The sequence below is a fragment of the Chenopodium album genome, chromosome 12 (genome assembly GCF_948465745.1).
Source record: "Chenopodium album chromosome 12, dcCheAlbu1.1, whole genome shotgun sequence".
Taxonomy (NCBI): Eukaryota; Viridiplantae; Streptophyta; class Magnoliopsida; order Caryophyllales; family Amaranthaceae; genus Chenopodium; species Chenopodium album.
In genome coordinates, this window is record NC_137845.1 from 14,071,254 (window position 1) to 14,093,835 (window position 22,582).

At 34.7% G+C, this 22,582-nt stretch overlaps 1 protein-coding gene and 1 pseudogene across 2 annotated transcripts; both read left to right on the forward strand.

Moving 5' to 3' along the window:
• The first annotated feature begins 16,394 nt into the window (after positions 1-16,394).
• Positions 16,395-18,198, forward strand: LOC145570929 (uncharacterized). Its single transcript, XM_081630047.1, has 2 exons — positions 16,395-16,466; positions 17,728-18,198. The coding sequence occupies exons 1-2, from the start codon at positions 16,395-16,397 to the stop codon at positions 18,196-18,198; spliced, it is 543 nt and encodes a 180-aa protein (XP_081486173.1).
• A 2,141-nt stretch (positions 18,199-20,339) lies between these two features.
• On the forward strand, positions 20,340-22,305 carry LOC145572078 (putative galacturonosyltransferase-like 7 pseudogene; annotated as a pseudogene). Its single transcript, XR_014096681.1, has 2 exons — positions 20,340-20,784; positions 20,899-22,305. The product of XR_014096681.1 is annotated as a putative galacturonosyltransferase-like 7 pseudogene (transcript).
• The last annotated feature ends 277 nt before the right edge of the window (positions 22,306-22,582 follow it).

The window sequence follows — 22,582 nt, forward strand, 5'->3', positions numbered from 1 at the left end:
TTACTGTGAAAAATTGCGATTAATTAACCTTAAGATCATCAAAAACATTTGAAGTAGTGAAATCAATGAGAACCGAAGAAATGTGAGCTCGTTTTCTTCGTGGAATCTTTGATCGAACATTCTTTGTAAAAAATTCAGCAACAGAAACAACAATAGTAATATGAGTAGATTGTAGAATATTTGTAGGGTGCGACTGGTTTGGTCAGGGGTTACTTGTAGAGTGTTACTGATTTTGGTCAGGGCTTACTTGTAGGGTGTTACTGGTTTGGTATGGGGCCTACAAGTAACCCTTGAATAAGTAACTTATACAAGTAACACCTGAAGTAACTCATATAAGTAACTAACCCCTGAATAAGTAACTCATAGAAGTAACTCTTGAATAAGTAACTCATAGAAGTAACCCTTAAATTAGCCCATACAAGTAACCCCTGAATAAGTAATCCATACAAATAACCCCTGAAAAAAAAAAAAAAAATACAAGTAACCCCAAAGTTAAGTAATCCATACAATTAACCCCTGGAAAAAAAAAATACAAATAACCCCCGAAAAATACAAGTAACCCTGACAAAACTAGTAACCCCGTTATGCGCGTAAATAGTAACCCCGTTATGCGCGCATTTGGGTCCGTTATTTTTTGCTGACTTGGCAGCAGGCCACACGGTGTGGCCTGCTGCACCAAAAAGGGTCTGTAAGAAGATAGATTCACTATAATTATTTGACAATGAGGAACATCTACATGCTTAGAAAGGTAGGTTGAAAAAAAAAATTTGAAAAATAATAAAATCTTCATTATTTCCCATGTTACAAGATTTACCACATTTTTTCAATATATTTTAGTTAATTTTCTAATACAACTATTTAAATAAAATTGCAAGTCTCATATTAGGCAGCCTCATATACGTACACTACTCACAGTATATTTTAATTTTTTTTTTTTTACGAAACTGCAAAATTTTAATTTTTACATTGCATTGAATAATTTGCCTACTTTTTTTTGTTTTACACAGTAGTTTGCTTTTCATTTTCCCTCCTATAATATATTGAATCATACTATTTCATTCTTTCTTCTTGCACTCAATGAATAAGGCAATTTTTTTTTTTTTTTTTTGGAGGGAGGCAAAATATTTTGTTAATTGAACTTATGCAATAGCAATCTCAAGACCTTAATCTTTTTTTTTTTTTTGGTGAAGAGGGGAATAAAACCCAAACAAAATCAAAACAGAAATAACCAACAGAAAAATTAAACTACTACTATTACATTACTCCATATTTGACAAGGCTCAAAAAGAATATATTGTATAAGTATTTTTTTTGTTTTTTGTAATTTTTTTTTTTTTTTTTTTTTTTTTTTTGACAACAGGCCTAAAAAACAAAACAAACAAACCTAGGCAAAAAACACTAAAATACGGAATACAGTAACTGACGACGACGAGCACCACCCGCCAACCAGTGAGCTGGAGATACCCAGGAACGAGGAACCTTACGGACTTGACAAACCAGGAGATTCTGAATAGAAACCCACAATTCCTGAATGAGCTAGAAAATCGAAATGTCCATATTCCCCGTATGAGGAAGGACAGCCAACAGAGCAGCACAATCCGTGTATATCCGAATTTTCAAAAAAACCCTTACGCAGTGCATACTCCAAACCCCATAAACAAGCCTGTAACTCCGTCTGCAACGCCGAGGCGGCAAAAAAAGCACGGCACAAGAATTAACCTCTCGAATTATCCAACCTGCACCTGCTCTATTCGATAAACAATCCCAAGCACCATCTATAACCAAACAGACCGTGGGATCGATAGCAGGTAAACCCTGCAATGATAAGAGCTGCCCTGACTGACGTGCCACAGGAGGAACCACATTAGAAGATAATACCGAAGCCTTCCAGCATTGAGCATACTTACTACGAGTCTTCCAATCAGTAGCTAAGTGGACAATGAAGTCCGGTGACCAAACAGCCTAACGAAACCGTAGCTGATTGCGAGAAACCCAAATAGCCCACAACATAGCAAAGAACGATGAGATGCCATCCCAATTGTGCAACTTTGAAAATTGGGACACCATTCGAGTTACCCAGTCTTCAAACTGCGGAAGATGTATAAAATCCCATCTAATATCCAGGACACCAGAACTCCAAATACCACATATAGCAAAGCAATCTCAAAATAGATGAGAACGAGATTCTTCAGAAGAGTGACAAAAAGCATATGTAGGATCAATAGGAAGCTCTCGGGTTGAAAGAATGGCTGCTAAAGGCAAAGCATTGTAATAATTTCCAACCAAAAAGTTTCCAACGAGGCAAAATTAGCATGGCCCAAAATTTTCTCCACCAGGGAAGAAAAGATTGAGTATCCGCATTACCCATAGAACCATTCCCGCAAATATTAGCATAAGCAGACTTAGTTGAGAAAACACCATCCCTAGTAAACTTCCAATAGACAAAGTCATCCATCAAATGCACCGGCCTGTCCAGCGAGAAAATTCTAGCCGTTGTATCAGAATCAAACAGGTCATGAACCGTTGAAGCATCCCACGCGTAAGAATGCGGATCGATTAAAGAGGAAACAAGAGTCGAACGAAGCGACTCCGAATGAAGTTCCTTGAACACTACAGGGCCCCCTGGGACCCAACAATCTTCCACAATACGAACCTTAGACCCCAAACCAACCTTCCATGCCAAGCCCTGCGATAAAGAAGACAAACCAGCAAGAAGACTCCTGCAACCCCAAGAAGGGCGGAAAACTGGAGTCGACTGAGGTGTCCGGAGGGCCGGATACTTGGAACAAAGGAGACGGGAAACAAGCAACTGCGGAGATTAAATTATACACCAACTCAATTTAGCCAATAAGGCAGAGTTAAAAGGAGCAATGCTTCGGATACCTAAACCCCCTAAGCCCTTCGGGAGATGAATCAACGAAGAGGAACGCAGAGCTATTCCTCGACTGGAGCTCGAAGATTTCCACCAGAATCTGGCCAGCAAGTTGTCAATCCTGGAGCAAATGGAATCTGGAACCTTGAAAACCGATAAGATGTGGTTGAACGAAGCTATAAGCACAGAGTTAATAATAACAAGTTTCGCTGCAGGGGACAACTGAAGAGCAGTGAACACTTCTAGACGAGCAGCCACCTTATCCAGGAGGAAACCAAAATCAGAACACTTGTTATGACTCAAATCCACGGGCAATCCTAATAAGTGCCCAGTCTAGATTCATTTCTAAGATTCAAATAACCCGACAGAAACTCCCAGTAATCCTCCAGTGTATTCAGACTGAATTTAATAAAAGACTTCTGCAAATAAATCATTTGACCCGAAAGACTACAGAAGTCCAAAAACACCTTCATTACTTGAGAACAAGAAGAAGAGGAGACTTGGAAAAACAAAAGAGAGTCATCACCAAAAAACAAATGAGAGATAGTCGACGCACCCCGGGCAATCTTAATACCTTGAAACAGCCCTTCCGATTCGTCCTTACGAAGCATGGCAGAAAGAACCTCCATACAAAGCACAAACGAGTAAGAGGACAGGGGATCTCCTTGACGCAAACCTCGTTGTGGCCGAAAAGTTTCAGTGGGAGCACCATTAACCAACACCTGATAAGAGACAATTGTCACACTGTAAAATCCGATGGATCTAGGTAGGAGGGAACCCAAACACCTGAAGGACTTGGGCCAAAAATTCTCACCCAACCCTGTCATAGGCTTTGTTCATATCAAGTTTCAGAGCTGCTAAGAAACGCTTCCTAGCCTTCGAAGCATTCATGAAAGAGAGTAATTCATGAACCATTAAGCAATTATCTACCATTAATCGTCCTGGCACAAAAGCGTTATGGGAATCTAAGATCAGATCGGGTAACACAGTCTCTAAACGTTGAGCAAGACATTTAGCAATACATTTGTAAATAACATTACAAAGGCCAATCGATCAAACTGAGACAAGAGTTCTGGATTATCCACCTTAGGAAGTAAAACTAAGAAAGTACGGTTCCAGTCCTTGAGAAGATATCCGTGAGCAAAGAAAAATTGAATTGCACTTACCACATGACCTCCTATCACGGGCCAATATGATCTGAAAAAAGCCGAAGAGAAACCATCCGAACCTGGAGATTTATTTTCATTGATTCTAAACATAGCTTTCTTAATCTCGTCAGCTGAAAACGGGGCCAAAAGAGTTTGGCGATGGATATTTGACAAAGAAGGAAGATGCAACGTCTCCCAACAAAAATCAGGAACCTCAGTCGGCCTGATTGTTTACTATAGAGAGAAATATAGAAATCTCGAGCATGAGAACGAATCTGATCTGAATCAAAGATCCAGGTACCTTCATGATTTTTAAGCCCAGCAATTGTATGGAGTAGTTGTGTACGTATATTGAGGCTAATACGAGACTTGCAAATTTTTTTATTTTTTTTTAATTAATTGTATTAGAAAATTGACTAAAATATATTGAATAAAATATGAAGAAATGTATGGTCAATGTTGTAATATAGGAAATAATGAAGGATTTATTATTTTCCAAATATTTTTTTAAATCCACCTTTTTAAGCATATAGAAATTCCTAATCATCAAATAATTATAGTGAATATGTTTTCTTAATGTGTGCCCATGAGCACATGTTAAATAAATAACAATCTAATATTTAACCTAACAAATACGAAATATAAGTATAAAGAAATCAACAAATATTTTTACAAGGTACAAAGGACCAAGTCCTAATGAACTAAACATTTTTGGAACCAAAAAAAAAAAACAACAAAAAAAAAATTAAAAAAAAAATCTAAAGTCTCCTAAAATTGTTTGAGAAAAATAAGTTTCAATTGTGCATGTTTAAATACGTAGCACTTTTTTTCAGTTGTAGCGATGTATAAAACTGAGCTGAACTAAATTGAACTGTTTATGAGAGAAGGAAATTAGGAACTGAAATGAACTAAACTAAACTGAAATTAAGGTAAATAGAACAGGTTCTCTGTATTTTATGTAATTTGTAGTTTTGTTAGCATATTTTTATATGTTTGTTAAGCCAATTCATTTGTATGAAGAACTAGAAACATACATCATACAATGAATGAGTACATTTATAAAACTGTTTTCTAAAATGTTAATTAATATTAACATTAATTAACAGTGGGAAACATTATACTAATCTATTAAGAGGTGTTCCTAAAATGTTTATGTGCCATGTGAACCCTTTTTCATTACGCATGTCATATACTCAACCTCTCATTATGAAATTCGAACGCTCAACCTCTTATAAGAAGGATGATTATTTAACCATCTAAGTCAATCATCAACCATGTTATAAATATAAAAATAAATGTATATAATTGCAAATCACAAGATCTATTATTATTTTTTTTAAAAAAAAAAATAAACATCATAAATATCAAATACATACAATCACAAGGAATAATTAAAATAGCAACCCGGTACATACACATTAGTTTAATGCTAAAATGTGAACACTTATTTATAACTTTGAGGCTATGTTTAACAAACTAAACTTAAATGACTTATGCTTAAGCTAAAATGTAACACTTATTTAGTCCCTCATGAGCAATAAAGGGGCAAGAATGTAGAAATTAGTAACACTTTCGCATGAGATTGTTAGTATGAGCATTTTCTAATAGCTATACTTTTAGCTAGTTGAATGGTATTGTGAGTAAATATGTCAACATTGAGTGCATTAGCAAATAGTTGCTATGCGTTTAGAATGCATATAGGATGGCAGAAATGTAAATTTGACAAGCTTCAAAATTAAAAATGAAAAAAGCTGACTCTATAATGATACATTATAATGTATCATTATGCATGTATAATATACCATTAAAGTATAAGTTGTCTTAATAGTACTTTATGTGTACTATTATGCATGTAGTGGTACTTTTTGTCATCCTATACATTGAATACTTTCCCCAAAATTACTTACCACCTATTATGCATGTAGTGATATACGTAGTATATATTTTTCCATCTTATTTATTTGCTAACAAATAGCAGCTATGCGCTAAGGGTTAACCATCAAGATTACATTGAATCTCTAAGATGAAAACCCTAATTTAATTTCATGTTCTCTCTCTTTTTTTTTCATTGTATTTCACCACTATTTGTATATATATTCTCCACTTTTAGTGTACATCAAACTATTGAAGACGGTTTTAAGTAAAAAAATTCTACTCGTAAATGGTTAAATGAGTAATAAAAGGAAGATTAAGCGATGAAAAAGTAATTTTTTATATCTATTTTTCTCTACTTTAAGTAATTAAACTAATTATCTACTTGTTAAAGGATCAAAGACGAAGGTTCTATGTGTGAAATCTAAGGCTTTGAATAATAAATTGTTGTGTGTCAAACTGTCAATACTATACTCTCCGTTTCTTATATCTGTGCATCCAAATACCATCTTCATCTTAGATCACTTGACCTACAAAATAACAAGTTATCAAATACCTCTCCTATGACTAACAATTCATGCGTTTTTTACCGTAATATTAAGAATTCGAGGAATCCGACTTTGACTCCGACTAGTAGCCTTTCTTGATCGTATTTTTAGGCTTGGCTGAAACTTTACTAGAAGTCTTAAGGCCTCCTATCCTAGCTAGCTGCTCATGAATCACGATTGCTGTGTTTCTAAGAAATAATGGGTCATATCAAATTATTATTGGGCCAAGGCTTGGACTTTTATTGGCTAGAGTTGTTATGGGCCAGCCTTTACTAATTGTGTTGGTTCAATGTCTTATTACATCGGACCATATGTTTCATGGGTTAGTAGCCATGTCAGGTATTTAGTGCTCTTGGTTTTTAAGTTTGCTACTTTGGGTAATTGGGCCGTGTATTTAATCTCAGGTATGGACTATCTTATTTGAAAGTGGGCTAAGGTTAATAGTAACTGCAACTTTTTCTAAATTTTAATCAATTTTTGGCCTTTTGATTTACAATACTACGAGTTTTTTTTTTTTTTTTTTTTTTTAGGAAAAGCAGGAGATTAAATTAATTCAATGAAAGAGAATGCATAAGTACATATGAGGAAATATCACTCGGACAATGATTTTCCCAAATTTACTCCATCTCAAACGGAATTAACTTAGCTAGGTGGTGAGCGATAAAATTTCCCTCCCGGCTTAACATGAGACCAACTAACAAAATCAAAAGAAGAGCTAATGAACATAACATCTCAAAAGAAGAGCTAATGAACATAACATCATCAAGGACATTATCTAAATCAGTAACAAACTTGAAGCATTATGCAGCCTAGTGATGAGAAGCTGACAGTCCGTCTCTAATATCACCTCCTTGCATTCGTATCTCTTGCCCAAACGAGCAGCGAACTGAAGTGCCATTCATTCCCTCCGCCACTTCAGAAGGCCAATAGCCCCTCAACCTTTTAACTACGGGTAGCAGTAGTGGTTGAGGCATTTCCATAGATTTTCGCAGTATATGCGTTATGATCAGACACAAGTCGAGAAGCGCTGTCAATACCACGAGTATAAAAAGAGAGTAATACTGGCTTGTGCATTGTCTGATCGAGTTATTCATATCTCAAATTAATTGAAAACAACTCTTTTAAGTTGATCTTGAAAAATTATCAATACCATCTCTTAAATAATTCTACGAGTTCCATCACTTTTCATTGTTATTCATTTCGCTTAACCAAAACTTAATAAAATAAAATACTTCTTCCGATTTACAAATATTGCAACAAATACCATTTTGAGAAATTTCACAAATATTGTTACATTAGCCTATTTACGTATGTTTTCTCCCTTTCTCTCTCCTTATAACATGAGTTCCTATCTTTATTCCTCTCCATCTCTCTTCTCCTTAAAATCTGTGTTTCATCTTCATGCTATAATGTTTGAACAACAAAGGAAGTACGTAGTATAACTTTTAGCCAAACAATTAGGGTCTAGGGATGGAGAGAGTATTATGGCCCGTGTTACAATTTTAAGAAGGTTTATGCCTAAAGCAGAATGAATAACATAAAACAATTAGGCCTCGTTCTTTAGAGCTACTCTGCTCTGCTGAGCGGCTAAGCCCTGCTCAAAATCTGATTTGCTCTATTTTCAAATAATAATTAATAATAACACTAATAATAATTAATATTCAATAATAATAATTAATATTATATTGATGATAATAATTTATTATTTTAAATAATTATTAAAATTAAAAATAATTATTAATATTAATAATAATTAATATTTATTACTCATAATAATAATTAATAATTCAAAATATTAAGAATTAATATTATTAATAATTTCTAATAATTATAAAAATTCTTTCAAAAAAATAATAATAATAACAATTAATAACAATTTCTTTTTTTTTTATGAAAGAAAAATAATAATAACGAACAATTAATATTTTTTTTAGGGAATAATAATACTTAATTTTCCCCATCCACTACATAATTATATTCGAATGCATAAGCTTGTCATACCAATCATTCAACATGATGCGAATATAGGAGCAGTAAATTCAACTATGTATGCACAATGGCGTAAAGATAGTATGGCCAAAGTGCGACGTCGTATATCACTCCGAATTTGGAGGCCTAATCGATCGGAAAGCGACAATGAAGGTGATAACAACGAAGATCAAAGCGACAATGAAGATGATGAAAATAACGATCATATGGAAGTAGATGGTTAATTCACCACGATGTTAAACTCTTATCTAATTATGTTCCTATTTTAATATGCGGTTGTAATAATTTGAAGATGTTAAACTATTGTCTTTTATCTTTCTACTATTAATATATGTTAAATATGGTACACATTTATTTATGTTTTCACTCACCTAAATCAATGGTATATGCACTTAATAATAATAATAATAATAATAATAATAATAATAATAATAATAATAATTGCTACCGGTTGGGTGTTCCTCTGTTCTCTATCACGACGTCATGTTCTGCTTGTTCAAGGGTTTTTGTTGGGGATATTTTCGGTGATCACGCGGTGTATTGTGCTGGTATTGTGGGCATTAAACATTGGCAAAATGTTGTTCGGGATACCCTTGTTGATGTTTGCTATCGGTCAGGGATTTTAGCTAGAAAGGAGGTGAACATCAGGTTATCTAGAGGGAACGACGGGCTCTCAGACCTGCGGATGTGTTACTTTATTCATGGGATCGTGGTTGCGATGTTTGTGTTGACTTGACAGGGTCTTCTCCATTGACACAGTCAGGCTTTCTGACTTTGTTCCTAGACGGGTCGTGATTGATGCGGCCAATCAAAAGCGGGTCAAGTACAAATTCAGTTGTCGAGCAGTTGGATATGGCTTCCTTCCTTTCTCTTTCTCTTCTCTTGGGGAGTTAGAAAAGGAGGTTGTTGCATTACTGATGCGAATCCAGAAGTTCTCGAAGACTCAGGATATTGGGGCACGTGCTGCAGCTCATATCTTTACTAAGATCGGCTTTTCTATAACTAGAGAAGTGGGGGCCTACATTGTATCTCGGCTTCCCACTAATTTTCTATAGGTTGTATAATTTTATCTGTTTTTGAGATATAATAATAATAATCACTATAATAATAATAGTAGTAGTAATAGTAGTAATAATAATAATAATAATAATAATAATAATAATAACAATAATAATGTCGAAATCTGCTCTACTCGGCTATCCTAAAATCTGCTCTGCTCTACTCTGCTGAAATCTAATTTGTCCTGCTCTATTCTGCTCTACTGATCCCTGTTTTACTCTGTTCGAAAACTCAAAAAAACAGGATCTAAGCCAAGCATTTAACCCGGATGTAAGAAAGAAAAATCATGAGATAAGTCGAGAGTTGTCTAGGACTCCCGCTTCTCGGATCCCTCGTGGCACGATTGAAAAGAACTAGCAAGTGAAGTTATGCTAAATAAATTTTTAAGTATTCAATCTGAAGACAATTTTAAATTTTATCGTTAGATGAGCTTGGATATTTTGATTTTGCTATTACAACTCAACGCTGGCAATTCCTCTGACCTCCACGAGCATCAGCACAGAAATTTCAAAGTGGAAATGACTGCCTATCCTCACATCAGTACTTCACTAACTACTGTATTTGTCCACGTCTCTCTCATCAACATTGAGCAATTACATCTACTCTTTTTTTGGGTCCATTTTCTGTGATCATTTTATCACGTATTACTAGTTTGATTTTCTTTTAAAAAAAAAATTGAAAAAAAAAATAATTCTTTTGAATTTAAACTCGACTTAGGGCCTATTCTCTTCATCTTATTTTCAATTTAGTTTAGTTTAGCTTCAATAAGTTCAGTTCAATTCAATTTAGTTCTTATCTTAATTTCCCTCACTCATAAAATATTTAGTTCAGTTCGATTCAATTCTAATAAGTTCAATTCAGCTCAGTTCAGTCAATCAGAACAGACCCTTAATTGAGAAATTTTATTAAAAGAGAAGGTTTTATGTGAATCCATTTCACGTGAGTCCGACTTATAATGCATACTCTCATCCCCTACCCACTATCACTGCCCAGCCCCTGTCGACGACCTTCTCCCTCCCATTCCCCGGTGCCAGCGACCCTCCCCTACCCATACCCAGGCGCTGGCGACTATGTATGAGGGTTGTCGTCGGGGTAACATAGGAGGGTTGTTGGAGGCAAGGTTCGGGTTAAGGATATTCCGTGGTTGGGAAACTCTGAGGTAATTCGTTCAACTGTAATTGGTGAATACAATTCCATGATTCCACATGTTGTTGTAACAATCTTAATCATGGTTTTTGGTCTTGTGTCTTCGTGGCTTTGGCCTCGAGACAACGTTGTTGACGGTGGTGATAAATTGGTGTTGAGGTGGTGCTGTTGGCGTAGTAATCTTAGATTATAATACCTGATATATATCCTAATATCTATATATATATAACCTATTTTTTGACAATTATAATTTAATATCTGATATTTATAATCTAATATCTGACCATTATAATCTAATTTCTGACAATTAAGACCTAATATCGGACAATTATAATCTAATACCTGATAAGTATAATCTAATATCTGACCATTATTATCTAATTTCTGACAATTATAATCTAATATCTGACTATTATTATCTAATTTGTGACAATTAATATTTTGTTTCCTCAAAAAAGAAAAAAAAAGTTACTTGTTTGTGTTTGTATGACCGGACTCACGTGAGTCCGTTCTACACAATACTTTGTGTTATTAGAAATAACTTTATATGTTAGCTCTTAGGGCCTGTTCTCATTGACTGAAATGAGCTGAACTGAACTTATTAGAGCTGAACTAAACTGAACTGAACTTATTAATTAGTGATTTTTAACTACGGATTAATCATCTTTGATCATTTATTATATATATATGTGTAAATACAAATATACATATTAAAATATTTAAGAAAAATATACTATATAATTAAAATATTTATGAAAAATATATTAAAAACATGGAACCCCAAAACATTTTAAAAACATATACTATATAATTAAAAAAAATAAAATATTAAAATGACAAAAGAACACAAAACACTTTTTAAAAAATTAAATTCTCAAAATGAAAAAAAAAAAAAAAAAACAAAGAGTTGGGCCGGTCTTATTTAAAAACTAACTTGATCCTATTTTTACTCCTAGCTTGCCAAATAATGAAATATGGTATAATAGTCATTAAGTGAAATATGGTATAACCGTATAATAGTCATTATTATTATTATTATTATTATTATTATTATTATTATTATTATTATTTTCATATGATTATTATTATTATTATTATTATTGTTGTTGTTGTTGTTGTTGTTGTTGTTGTTGTTGTTGTTGTTGTTGTTGTTGTTGTTGTTGTTGTAATATAAGCTTAAAAGTATGAAATTTGGCTTTATATCATTTGCAATACCATTAGACATAAACTGAACTGAACTGAACTACTTATTAGAGCTGAACTGAAATTAATCTAATGAGAACATGCCCTTACTCGAGGAAGCCCCGGTTTCTCAATTGAGATACCGGGTTGTGTCTCAAATGCCTTTTTGGCAATTAATTTACCATGTGTGTGGGCCCCTTTGCTGACTTGATGAGAAAGTAGCTTTTATTGTGTTAACGGTGTGACTAACGGCAAATTCTTGTTAGTAAACGTTTCATTCATTCGACACTTAGCTCTTAAAAAAAAAAAAAAAAAAAAAAAACACCACACTCTATTATTTACTCTAAGACCTGGTGTTTGGCGAAGGCTGACAGTCGTCTTACGGTGGGTGTTCCAGTTCGAGCTCGAGCGTGACATTTGAAGGTGTTTCCCAACAAGGAGACTATGGTGGAAGGTTTTTGCTGAAATTGTAAAATTGTACATGGTCACTTGAGTGTAGATCTATGATGGAAGGTATGTGAGAAATTTCATGTATTTGTATAATTATCTTAAATTTACAGTAATTTTAGTTATTTGATTCTTATAATTGTGTCAATTGATTAGTTGATTAGTTTTTGTTTATGAATTATGTAATTGTGTTGCAGGCTATTGCGCCCTGCTAAGAATTTTGACCAGTTGGTGGAGCCTTCTGTGTTGATACTGAGTGCCTTTTGTGATTTTGTAATTAAGGCCTACAAGCCCAAACATATAAGAAGTATTAATTAGTCTTAATGTACTCTAATTTATAAGTTATGCTAAACAAGTATTGAAAGCCCTTCTGTGCTGCAATCGAATGCAGCACTAGAATTTGCGATTAATTAGTATTATTATGTATTCTAACTTGACTTGTTATGCTAAACAAGTACCTGAAGCCCAAATTAGTTACGAAATCCTTTTTTTCTTTTTGTCAAATATTAGTTATGATAAGGCACCTGGGAACATGTTTATTATAAAAAATAAAATTTAAAAAAAGAAAGTACCTAGGAACATTTACTAATTATTCTTACTAAGTTTAAAAAAAATAATAATAAATTATTCTTACTAGGTTCTAGTTTACTACTGTATTAGTTATGCTAAACACCTATTAATTCGTATTATTATATAGCTAGGCTATTAGTGAAGTAGCTAGGCCATTAGTATTAATATGGAGCAAAAAAGTCAATTAAAGCCCAAAGCCCTATAATCTATTTGAAGAGTGGATCCATATTAACTGGTTTACCTTCAATTCATTCGCAAATCGCAAGTTCGCAACCCTAGACTATTAGCTCATTGACGACGGTGGACGACGGAGGACAAGCCAGTTGCTTGCTTAGTAGTCCGTACGGTCGTAGCCGATCCTAAACCCTCACCGGAAAAGCCCAAACATTGGTGAAGGTATACTCTGAATTTAGAAAGTTAGGAAGAAGCTCGGGTTTTTTTTTTTTTTTTTTTTCTTTCTCTTAAGGGTAAGTAGGTCCGATTTTGTTGCGACATCTGTCATGTACAGTACTCCTCGTTAGTAAAGATGGCGCTAACAGAATTCCCTACAGTGACTTAACACTGTCTACTGTCTCAATTTCACCGTTTCAATCCAAAGTTGTGAATGGACAAACAACCCCCTACTTTTTTCACAGAAAATGGCGAAAGTGTCCTCTTGAGAAACATACAAGTTTCTCATGTTGAGAAACTTGTATTTTCTCCCCTTACTCCATCCGTTTTTTTTTATTTTTTATTTTTTTTTTTTTTATTTGCATCACTTTTAAATACACGGAGTTTTAGGAGAATAATATAATATTGTGAGTGGATGAATAACTTATTATACTATGTAGTAAAAGTAAGATGGGGACCATGAAACAGAAAGTATGTGAGAGAGAATAGATATTTTTATTATTGAAGTGAAGAGAAAGTAAGAGAGAGAAATGATAAAATCTAATATAAAGGTACCAAATATAGAAGTGATGCATTTAAAAAACACCCATAAAAGGAAGGAAATTTTGCCAAGAACTACCATTTAAATGACCACTTTTGAGAACAACTACCATTTAGAATTTTCTTTTAAAAAAAACTACCACAAAGTTACAATACTATGAGTAGCACTACCACATTTAATTTTCCGGCAAGAATTTCCAATTGAGAGAGACTAGTGTATAAAATTTCAATCAATTGTGGTATAGAAAACAAGAGATTTCGATAGTTGATCACAATTATAGGTCAATTATCTTTAATTTCACATTATAATTGATTTAATTTTTCAATTAATCGTTAAATTAAAGGTTTATGGTCAAAAAAATTGAATTAAGGGCTTTACGACATTAGGGGATTTGGGGCAATTGAAGATTTAATTTTGTCGATGACTACACTGAATAATCACTTTTGGTTCAAAAGTCCGATCTTAATTAGGGGATTGAGGCTTTGATTGATTGAATGAAGAAAAGTTAATTACTTTGGTTTTTCTTTTTTATATAATTTACACTCGAAATCAATGCTGTCTAAAATTTTTGTATATGATTTTTCATCGAATCAACAAGGATATGACAACCTCTCACGAGACAAGCCAACTCAATTTAGGCCCTATTCTTTTGAGCTTTTGGGTAGAGCAAAGCAGGGATGAGCAGAGCAGAGCAGATTTCAGTATTATTATTATTATATCTCAAAAACAGACAATGTCATACAACCTACAAAAAATTAGTGAGAAGCCGAGATACAATCTGGGCCCCCACTCCTTAAAGTATAGCAAATCCTATCCTAGTGAAGATATGAGCAGCAGCACGTGCCCTAATGTTTTGAGTCTTCGAGAACATCTGGATCCGTTTCAGCAATGCAATTGCCTTCTTTTCTAATTCCCCAAGTGAAGAGAAAGAGAAAGGAAGGATGTCATATCCAATTGCCCAACTGTATTCGTACTTAACCCGCTTCTGTTGAGCCGCATCAGCCACAACCCCTACGTCCAGGAACAAATTCAGATAACTTGGTTTGTGTTAAAGGAGAAGACTCTGTCAAGTCAACACAAACATCATAACCACGATCCCAGGAATAAAGTAACACATCTGCAGGTCTAAGGGCCCCGTCATTCCCTTTGGACAACCCAATGCCAACCTTCTTTCTAGCTGAAATCCCAGATCGATAACAAACATCAACAAGAGTATCCCAAACAACATCATGCCGATATTTAATACCCACCATACCAGCACACGACAACGCGTGATCACCGAAAATATCCCTAATAAAAACTCTTGAACAAGCAGAGCCGTCGTGATAGAGAACAATGGATCACCCAATCGGTAACACACATCGGTAAGTCTTGGCATTCATCGTCTGACCCAACCCCAAAATAGGGACTGCCCGAAGCCAAGCAGAGGTGTGATCTCCTTGTTGTGATTTGCACAATGCTGATTGTCGAGGAGTTAAAGAATAGGTGGATTTTGCAGAAACGGTAACCTTTGTGAATTATTATTATTATTATAACTATTATTATTATTATTATTATTATAAAATTTCAAAAAACCTACAAAGTCAATCAATTGACAAGAAATTGGTGGGGAGCCGAGATACAATCTGGGCCCCATCCCTCTAGCTATAGCGAACCCGATCTTGCTAAAGATGTGAGCAGATGCACGAGCACCAATATCCTGAGTCTTAGCAAACGCCTGAACCCGCTTCAGCAACGCAATAGCATCCTTCTCTAATTCCCCCAACGAAGAAAAGGAGAAAGGAAGAAAACCATAGCCAATAGCCCTGCAACGCACCCCATACTTGTCCCGCTTTCGCAGAGCCGCCGCCGACACAACACGACCAGGAACGAAGTCAGACAACCTCGATTGCGTTAAAGGTGATGACCCCGTCAAGTCAACACATACATCAAGGCCTTTATCCCAAGAATAAAGCAACACATCTGCTGGTCGAAGAGCCCCGTCGTTTCCTCCAGTCAACCCAACGTTAACCTCCTTTCGAGCAGAAATCCCAGACCGAAAACAAATATCAACAAGGGTGTCACGAACAACGTTGTGCCGATCCCCATAAATATCCCCGTAAAAAACCCTTGAGCAAGCTGAACACGGTGTTGAAATGGAGAACAAAGGAACACCCAACCGGTAGCAAAGAACACTACGGCAAGTCTTACCATTCATAGTCTGACCCAAACCCGATATCGGGATCGTCCGCAACCAGGCCGAAGAGTGATCCCCCTGCTAGGACTTCCATAAGGCTACCTGACACGGAGTTAAGGAGAAAGTGGAATCCGCAGATGTAGTGACCTTCGTGAAATATATATCTGCCAACTTTTTCATGAGTCTGGGGGCAGCGATCTCACTAGGGTTACTTATAAGGTCAGTCTCCACAGTTCTGTTAAAAAGTCCAAGAGCACCATCGAAGGCCGGTCCCGGACCAACAATACTAGAATTGCGAAGAAGCGTAGCCTGAAGACCAGAAGACTGCAGACGCGATGCAAGGAAAGCATAATGTCGAACATCACCCGCCGAATAGACACCCAAACCACCATAAGAAAAAGGTAAGGTGGCAAGTCGCCATTGCCAATCACCAAAACCAGGCCCCGAAGTCACAATGCGCTCCAAAGAAGCCCGAAGGGCCATGTCAAAAGAATCCTGTGCTGTTTCAAAAAGACTTGGAGGACAAGTGCGTATAGAAAAGTAGAGTTTTGAAACCCCAGTACACGATTAACCACCTGCGTAAGATTAATAATAATATTATTATTATTATTATTATTATTATTATTATTATTATTATTATCATTGTTCAAATGAGCTACTACTTCTACTACTACTGTTATCAGCGAGAAAAAGATTAACCACCTGCGTAAGATTAATAATAATAATAATAATAATAATAATAATATTATCGCATTTATTATTATTATTGTTGTTGTTGTTGTTATTATTATTTTATCTTTAGTATTATTAATATTATCTTATTATTATTATTATTATTGTTATTATTATTATTATTATTATTATTATTATTGTAATACCCCCGATTTACTAACCAATAATAAACAAGAATTAAAGGAAAAATAAACAACTTTTAAATAAAATTGCGAAAGCATACACCTATATCGGAGGTATTACCGCCACACTCGACAACCCGACAAGTGTTAAGGCTTACAAAATTCCAATAATTACAACCCAATAAACTAGGTGAGCTATTTATACAACTTTACGAACTCGTTATAACATACTAATCGAAACACTTGATCTCCTTTAACTACGATCACTTGATTAACCTGTTACAACCTTGCTGACTGCTCACCATTAAGGACAAATTCCAAAATAGATAGTCAAAGGGCCACCATAAGAAAAAGACATGGTCGCAAACACAAATAGCACAACAAAACAACACACATGTCAGCAAAAAGCCGAGTAATCATCACATATCAGAATACAGAGAATAACAGGATACTTAACATTACTAGCTCATTTGAACAATGTAGTACAAAACTACATTACACATTGTAAATAACCTTTATCAACTCAACCTCGAATATTAATACAAACCTTTAATCAATTAAAGGATCTATCCCATAAGCGTGCCACGCTCTTTGTTTTATACCTAGCCTTGGATATGGGTAATTCAAATAACAAACCAACAAGTATAAAAATTTGAATACTCTCAATAACTAGAAAATACCTTGAACCAGACCACATACGGGCCAAATTCCACTGTAAGGTACCATAAATAGAAAAATATAAATAAAAATTGTACCTCATTCAATTCTTAACTCATGATTATCATCCTCTTACCAACATGCCAAGGAGTAAGGTATATAACGCCGAACCTCAAACCAATAACAAAATAATAATACTCAATCTTTAATTTTGATCTCATACTTTATCAAATAACCATTCGCAGGCTAATATTTAGTTTCTCAACAATGGAATAGTCTGGTTATTACAAGCTGAACTCTGACGCTGCAGTCTTCAAGAATGAAGCAATTGGCCTGGGTGGTATAGTTAGGGACTGTGTTGGAGAGGTCATGCTCTCTACTTGCCTTAAAATTGAGGGCTGCTATGATGTGGATATCGCTGAATCCCTGTCTGCTAGGCACTGCCTTGGGGTGTCTATCGAAGCTGGTCTCACTAGTCTCATACTAGAATCTGATAATTTGAAGTTGATTCAACGCCTAAGTAGCAAGAAAAGGGGCAAATCTTATTTTGGCCTCATAGTAAATGACATCCTGCATCTTGCTGAGAAATGCCATTACATTGCATTCTCACATGTTGGTAGGAAAGGAAATTTTGCTGCTCATGTTTTAGCTCAATTAAGTAAGAAGTATGTTGATTTGCGTGTGTGGTTTGAAGAAGCTCCTACTGATGTAATTGCTGCTCTTGCAGCTGACTCTATTTCAGCTTAATAATACTTCTTGCTTTTCTCGTCAAAAAAAAAAATGGCACATGTTCCCAAATAATATAACAATTCGATTCATAAAACGTATCAACCCTTATAGGGAAATAATTCTAATACCCAAATATAATCAATTCTCAACCCTATATTATATTAGTAACCCTAAACCTCGATAAAACAATACTCTCTAAAACAACACCATTAAAACCCTAGAAAACTAACACAATAAATCAATGTGATACTTAAATCATATAATACCTCACACTATTCATATACATATAATCTTGATCATACGAATAGAAAAATAAAAATCACACATGATAATATAGAGAACAATCAATAAACAAATTATAATATAACAACTCCAAAACATTGATAGTATGGTTACTAGACAAAAATATAAACATACGACTCCAAGAATTGATATCGTGATTACCTTTCGACAAATTACAATTAAACTACGACATTCAAAGCAAGACATGAATCGACCGACCTTGCAAGTTCAATCCACAGCCTTCACAAAATTAAGCAAACATATTGTAGGGCTTCTTTATAAATATCAATGAATAAGCTAATGGAAATTGGAAAATGAAATAAAGAATTTTAACAAGAATCAAGTTTGGTTGATGAATCCCACGCACAAGAACAGGAAAAACGGCTTCGGCTGCTTTATTTTATTATTTTTTTTTTTAATAATAATAATATTAGAATAACTAAAGAGAATATTAGGGTTTAACATAGTTTATATACAAAAACAAATAAGTGGAGTCCATATAAATTAAAATATGTTATCAAATAAATATTTTTTAGTATAAAAGATATGAAATAAAATATGATTTTAATATAATATGAGATACAAAATATACGGGTATTACAATCTACCCCCTTAAAATAAGTTTCATTCTCGAAACTTAAAATAGAAAAATTTAGGGTATGACAAATATTATTATTATTATTATTATTATTATTATTATTATTATAAACAAGTGCATATCATTGGTTTAGTTGAATGAAAACATAAATAAATGTGTACCATCTTTAACATATGTTAATAGTAGAAAGATAAAAGATAATAGTTGAACATCAAATTATTACAACCACATATCATAATAAGAACATAATTATATAAGAGTTTAACATTGTGGTAAATTAACCATCTACTTCCATATGAACTATATTGTCATCATCTTCACTGTCGCTTTAATTTTCATTGTCATCACCTTCATTGTCGCTTTCCGATCGATGAGCCCTCCAAATTCTGCGTGATATACGATGTCGCACTTTGGCCATATTATCTTTGCGCTATTGTGCAAACATAGTTGAATCTGCTACTCCTATATTCGCATCATGTTGAACGGTTGGTATGCCAAGTGTATTCATCCGAATAAAATTATGTATTGTGCAAGTGGCTACAATGATTGACATTTGACTCTTTTGAAACACTTGTGGCATGTTATCTAATATCCTTCACATTTTTTTTAACTGTTCAAACGAACATTCCACCTTCATTCTTAACGATGAATGTAGCTTATTAAAATATTAAGTGTTATTATTATGATCGTTACATATTAGAAATTGTTATTATTTATTATTAATTAATATTATTATTAAATATTAATAATTTGTATTGTGAATTATTAGTTACTATTATTATTATTACTAATTATTAATTATTATTATATTTTAATTATTAATTATTATTATGGTTTCAAAAAAAAAATTATTAATTATTATTATTGTTATTATTAATATTATTTTATTGATATTATTAATTTTTATTTTTAATCCAGAGCAGAGCAGACTTCAGTATAGCAGACCAAAGCAGCTCTAAACAACAAGGCTTTAGTCGGCTAAACACTTAAAAAATACGGATTGGATAAGGGATCCCCTTCACTCAAAATGTTCGTATTAGAGAACTAGATATTTATTCCCAAATTTATCGTTGAAAGATGTTTTCCTTTCCACTAGGCTATCTCTTGCTTAACTATAAACCGTACGGAGTTGAAAAGGCGAAAGACCAAAAACTAAAAACCAATAACCAATAACCAATAACCAAAACAACCATGAGTATAGTTAGATTAATCAGAAAATGCGTATATTTACATAAAATGCGCTACTTAAGGATGGAACTCAATTCTATGGTGGAGAAAAGCAAAGCATACCCCCCATTTTAATATCCAACCTGGAAATTACAATTCACATTCTCTCTCCTCCCTTCTTCACTCTCTTCTCTACTGCTCTTCTTCACCTTCACCCTCTTTCTCTCTCCTCACCCCTTCAAGAGAGAGAAATTCAGAAAATACCCCCATTTAATTTTTATTCTACATCACTAATTTTACCTAAATAATTAAATAATTATTCACAAAAATATAAAGTTTGAGGAGAGAGAAAATCAACCATCATCATCTTCTTCTTCATCAATTACAGTGGTTGGGTGGGGTTATTCCACCGCCCTTACCACCACCACTTTCGCCGCCTTCATGGATCTTTCCCTCCTCCCTCTCTCTCCTCTTCCTTCCCATTTCTGTAGAAGGAGGAGAGAGAATTTAATTTAATTTCACCATTGAAAAAAATTAGATTCGGATTCTCATTTCAGGTAATCCACACATTTCAATTCGATTATATCGTACAATTTGAATTTTGTTAATCTGTAATGAGTTTTGATTGATACCCTGATTTTTGTTTGATGGGTGATTTTCAATTTTTGCAGATTTTGGGAGGAAAAGAAAACAAGAAGAACAAGAACCCTAGTTTTTTCAATTTTTTTCCCAAATCAGACCGTTAAAATGCAGTGGCTTCTTCGATTTTCCGGCTTCTTTTCCGCCGCATTAATCATGATTATTTTATCACCTTCCCTTCAATCTTTCCCACCAGCAGAAGCAATTCGATCATCTTCGCCATTTTTAGATGATCGATTTTCATTCCGAAGCTCCCCGTCTTTTCGCAACGCCGATGAATGTCGTTCAACAACTCATTCTACCGTCTGTGACCCCTCATTGGTCCACGTGGCTATCACCCTCGACGTCGATTACCTCCGTGGGTCAATCGCCGCCGTGCATTCCGTCTTGCAACACTCTTTCTGCCCGGAGAATGTTTTCTTCCATTTTCTCACCTCCCACGAAAGTCGAAACCTCGAGAGTCTCGTGAAATCCACCTTCCCTAACCTCAAATTCAAGCTCTACACCTTCGATCATCGCATCGTTCGTCCGTTAATATCGACCTCTGTTCGTCAAGCTCTTGAACAACCTCTGAATTACGCGAGGAATTACCTCGCTGCCCTCCTCGAGCCCTGCGTTCGTCGCGTCATATATCTCGACTCTGATCTCATTCTCGTCGACGACATTGCTAAGCTGTGGAACACGAAACTCGGGTACAAAACAATCGGAGCACCGGAATACTGCCACGCCAACTTCACCAAGTACTTCACCCCGGTATTCTGGTCACAAACCCGGTATTCCGGCACCTTCAAAAACCGGAAACCATGCTACTTCAACACCGGGGTAATGGTAATTGATCTTGTAAAATGGAGAGCTCAAGGTTACACAAGAAGAATTGAAAGGTGGATGGAAATTCAAAGAAAAGAAAGGATCTACGAGCTCGGCTCATTGCCACCGTTCTTATTGGTGTTCGCCGGACACGTGGCGCCAATCGAACATCGATGGAACCAACATGGATTAGGAGGTGACAATGTTAGAGGTAGTTGCAGAGATTTACACCCTGGTCCAGTATCTCTTCTCCATTGGAGTGGCTCAGGGAAGCCATGGCTGCGACTCGACGCCCGTAACGCTTGTCCATTGGACTCGCTTTGGGCGCCTTACGACTTGTACGTTCACACCACGCGCCGGTAACTTTCACCCGTGTTATTTATTTTTTTTTTTCAATGATTTTTACGGGTTCTTTTAATTTTTCATTTTTTATTTACTCTTCTTCCTCCTTGTGATTTTTAATTTATGTTCTTTGTTTTTTTTTTTTTTTTTTTTTTTCTTTTAAAATGGGGGAATTTGTCAATTTTTTTGGTCTTTAATTGGATGGATGGAAGGTTGGGTACTAGCTTTTGTCATCAATTATCGGGTAATGGAGAGTATAATCATGATATTATGGAATGTATTATCATCATACATGGTTGCTAATTTGCTACTCTTACTCCCATTGTTACTGTTGTTATTACCCTTAATAAAAAGAAATAAGCAAAAAAATTGGAAAAAAAAAAAACAATTATGATGATTTCTTTCCATTTTTGCTCATGTTGTCTTTGTTCTTTTGCTACTTCAAGTGTAACTTATTGGTGCATATAGAGTCACTCATTATGGTAGTGAGATTCGAGTAATCGGGATTTAATCACAGGTCTTGAGTATCGACCAAAAAGTCTTTACTACTAATTAAGTTAGTTTACA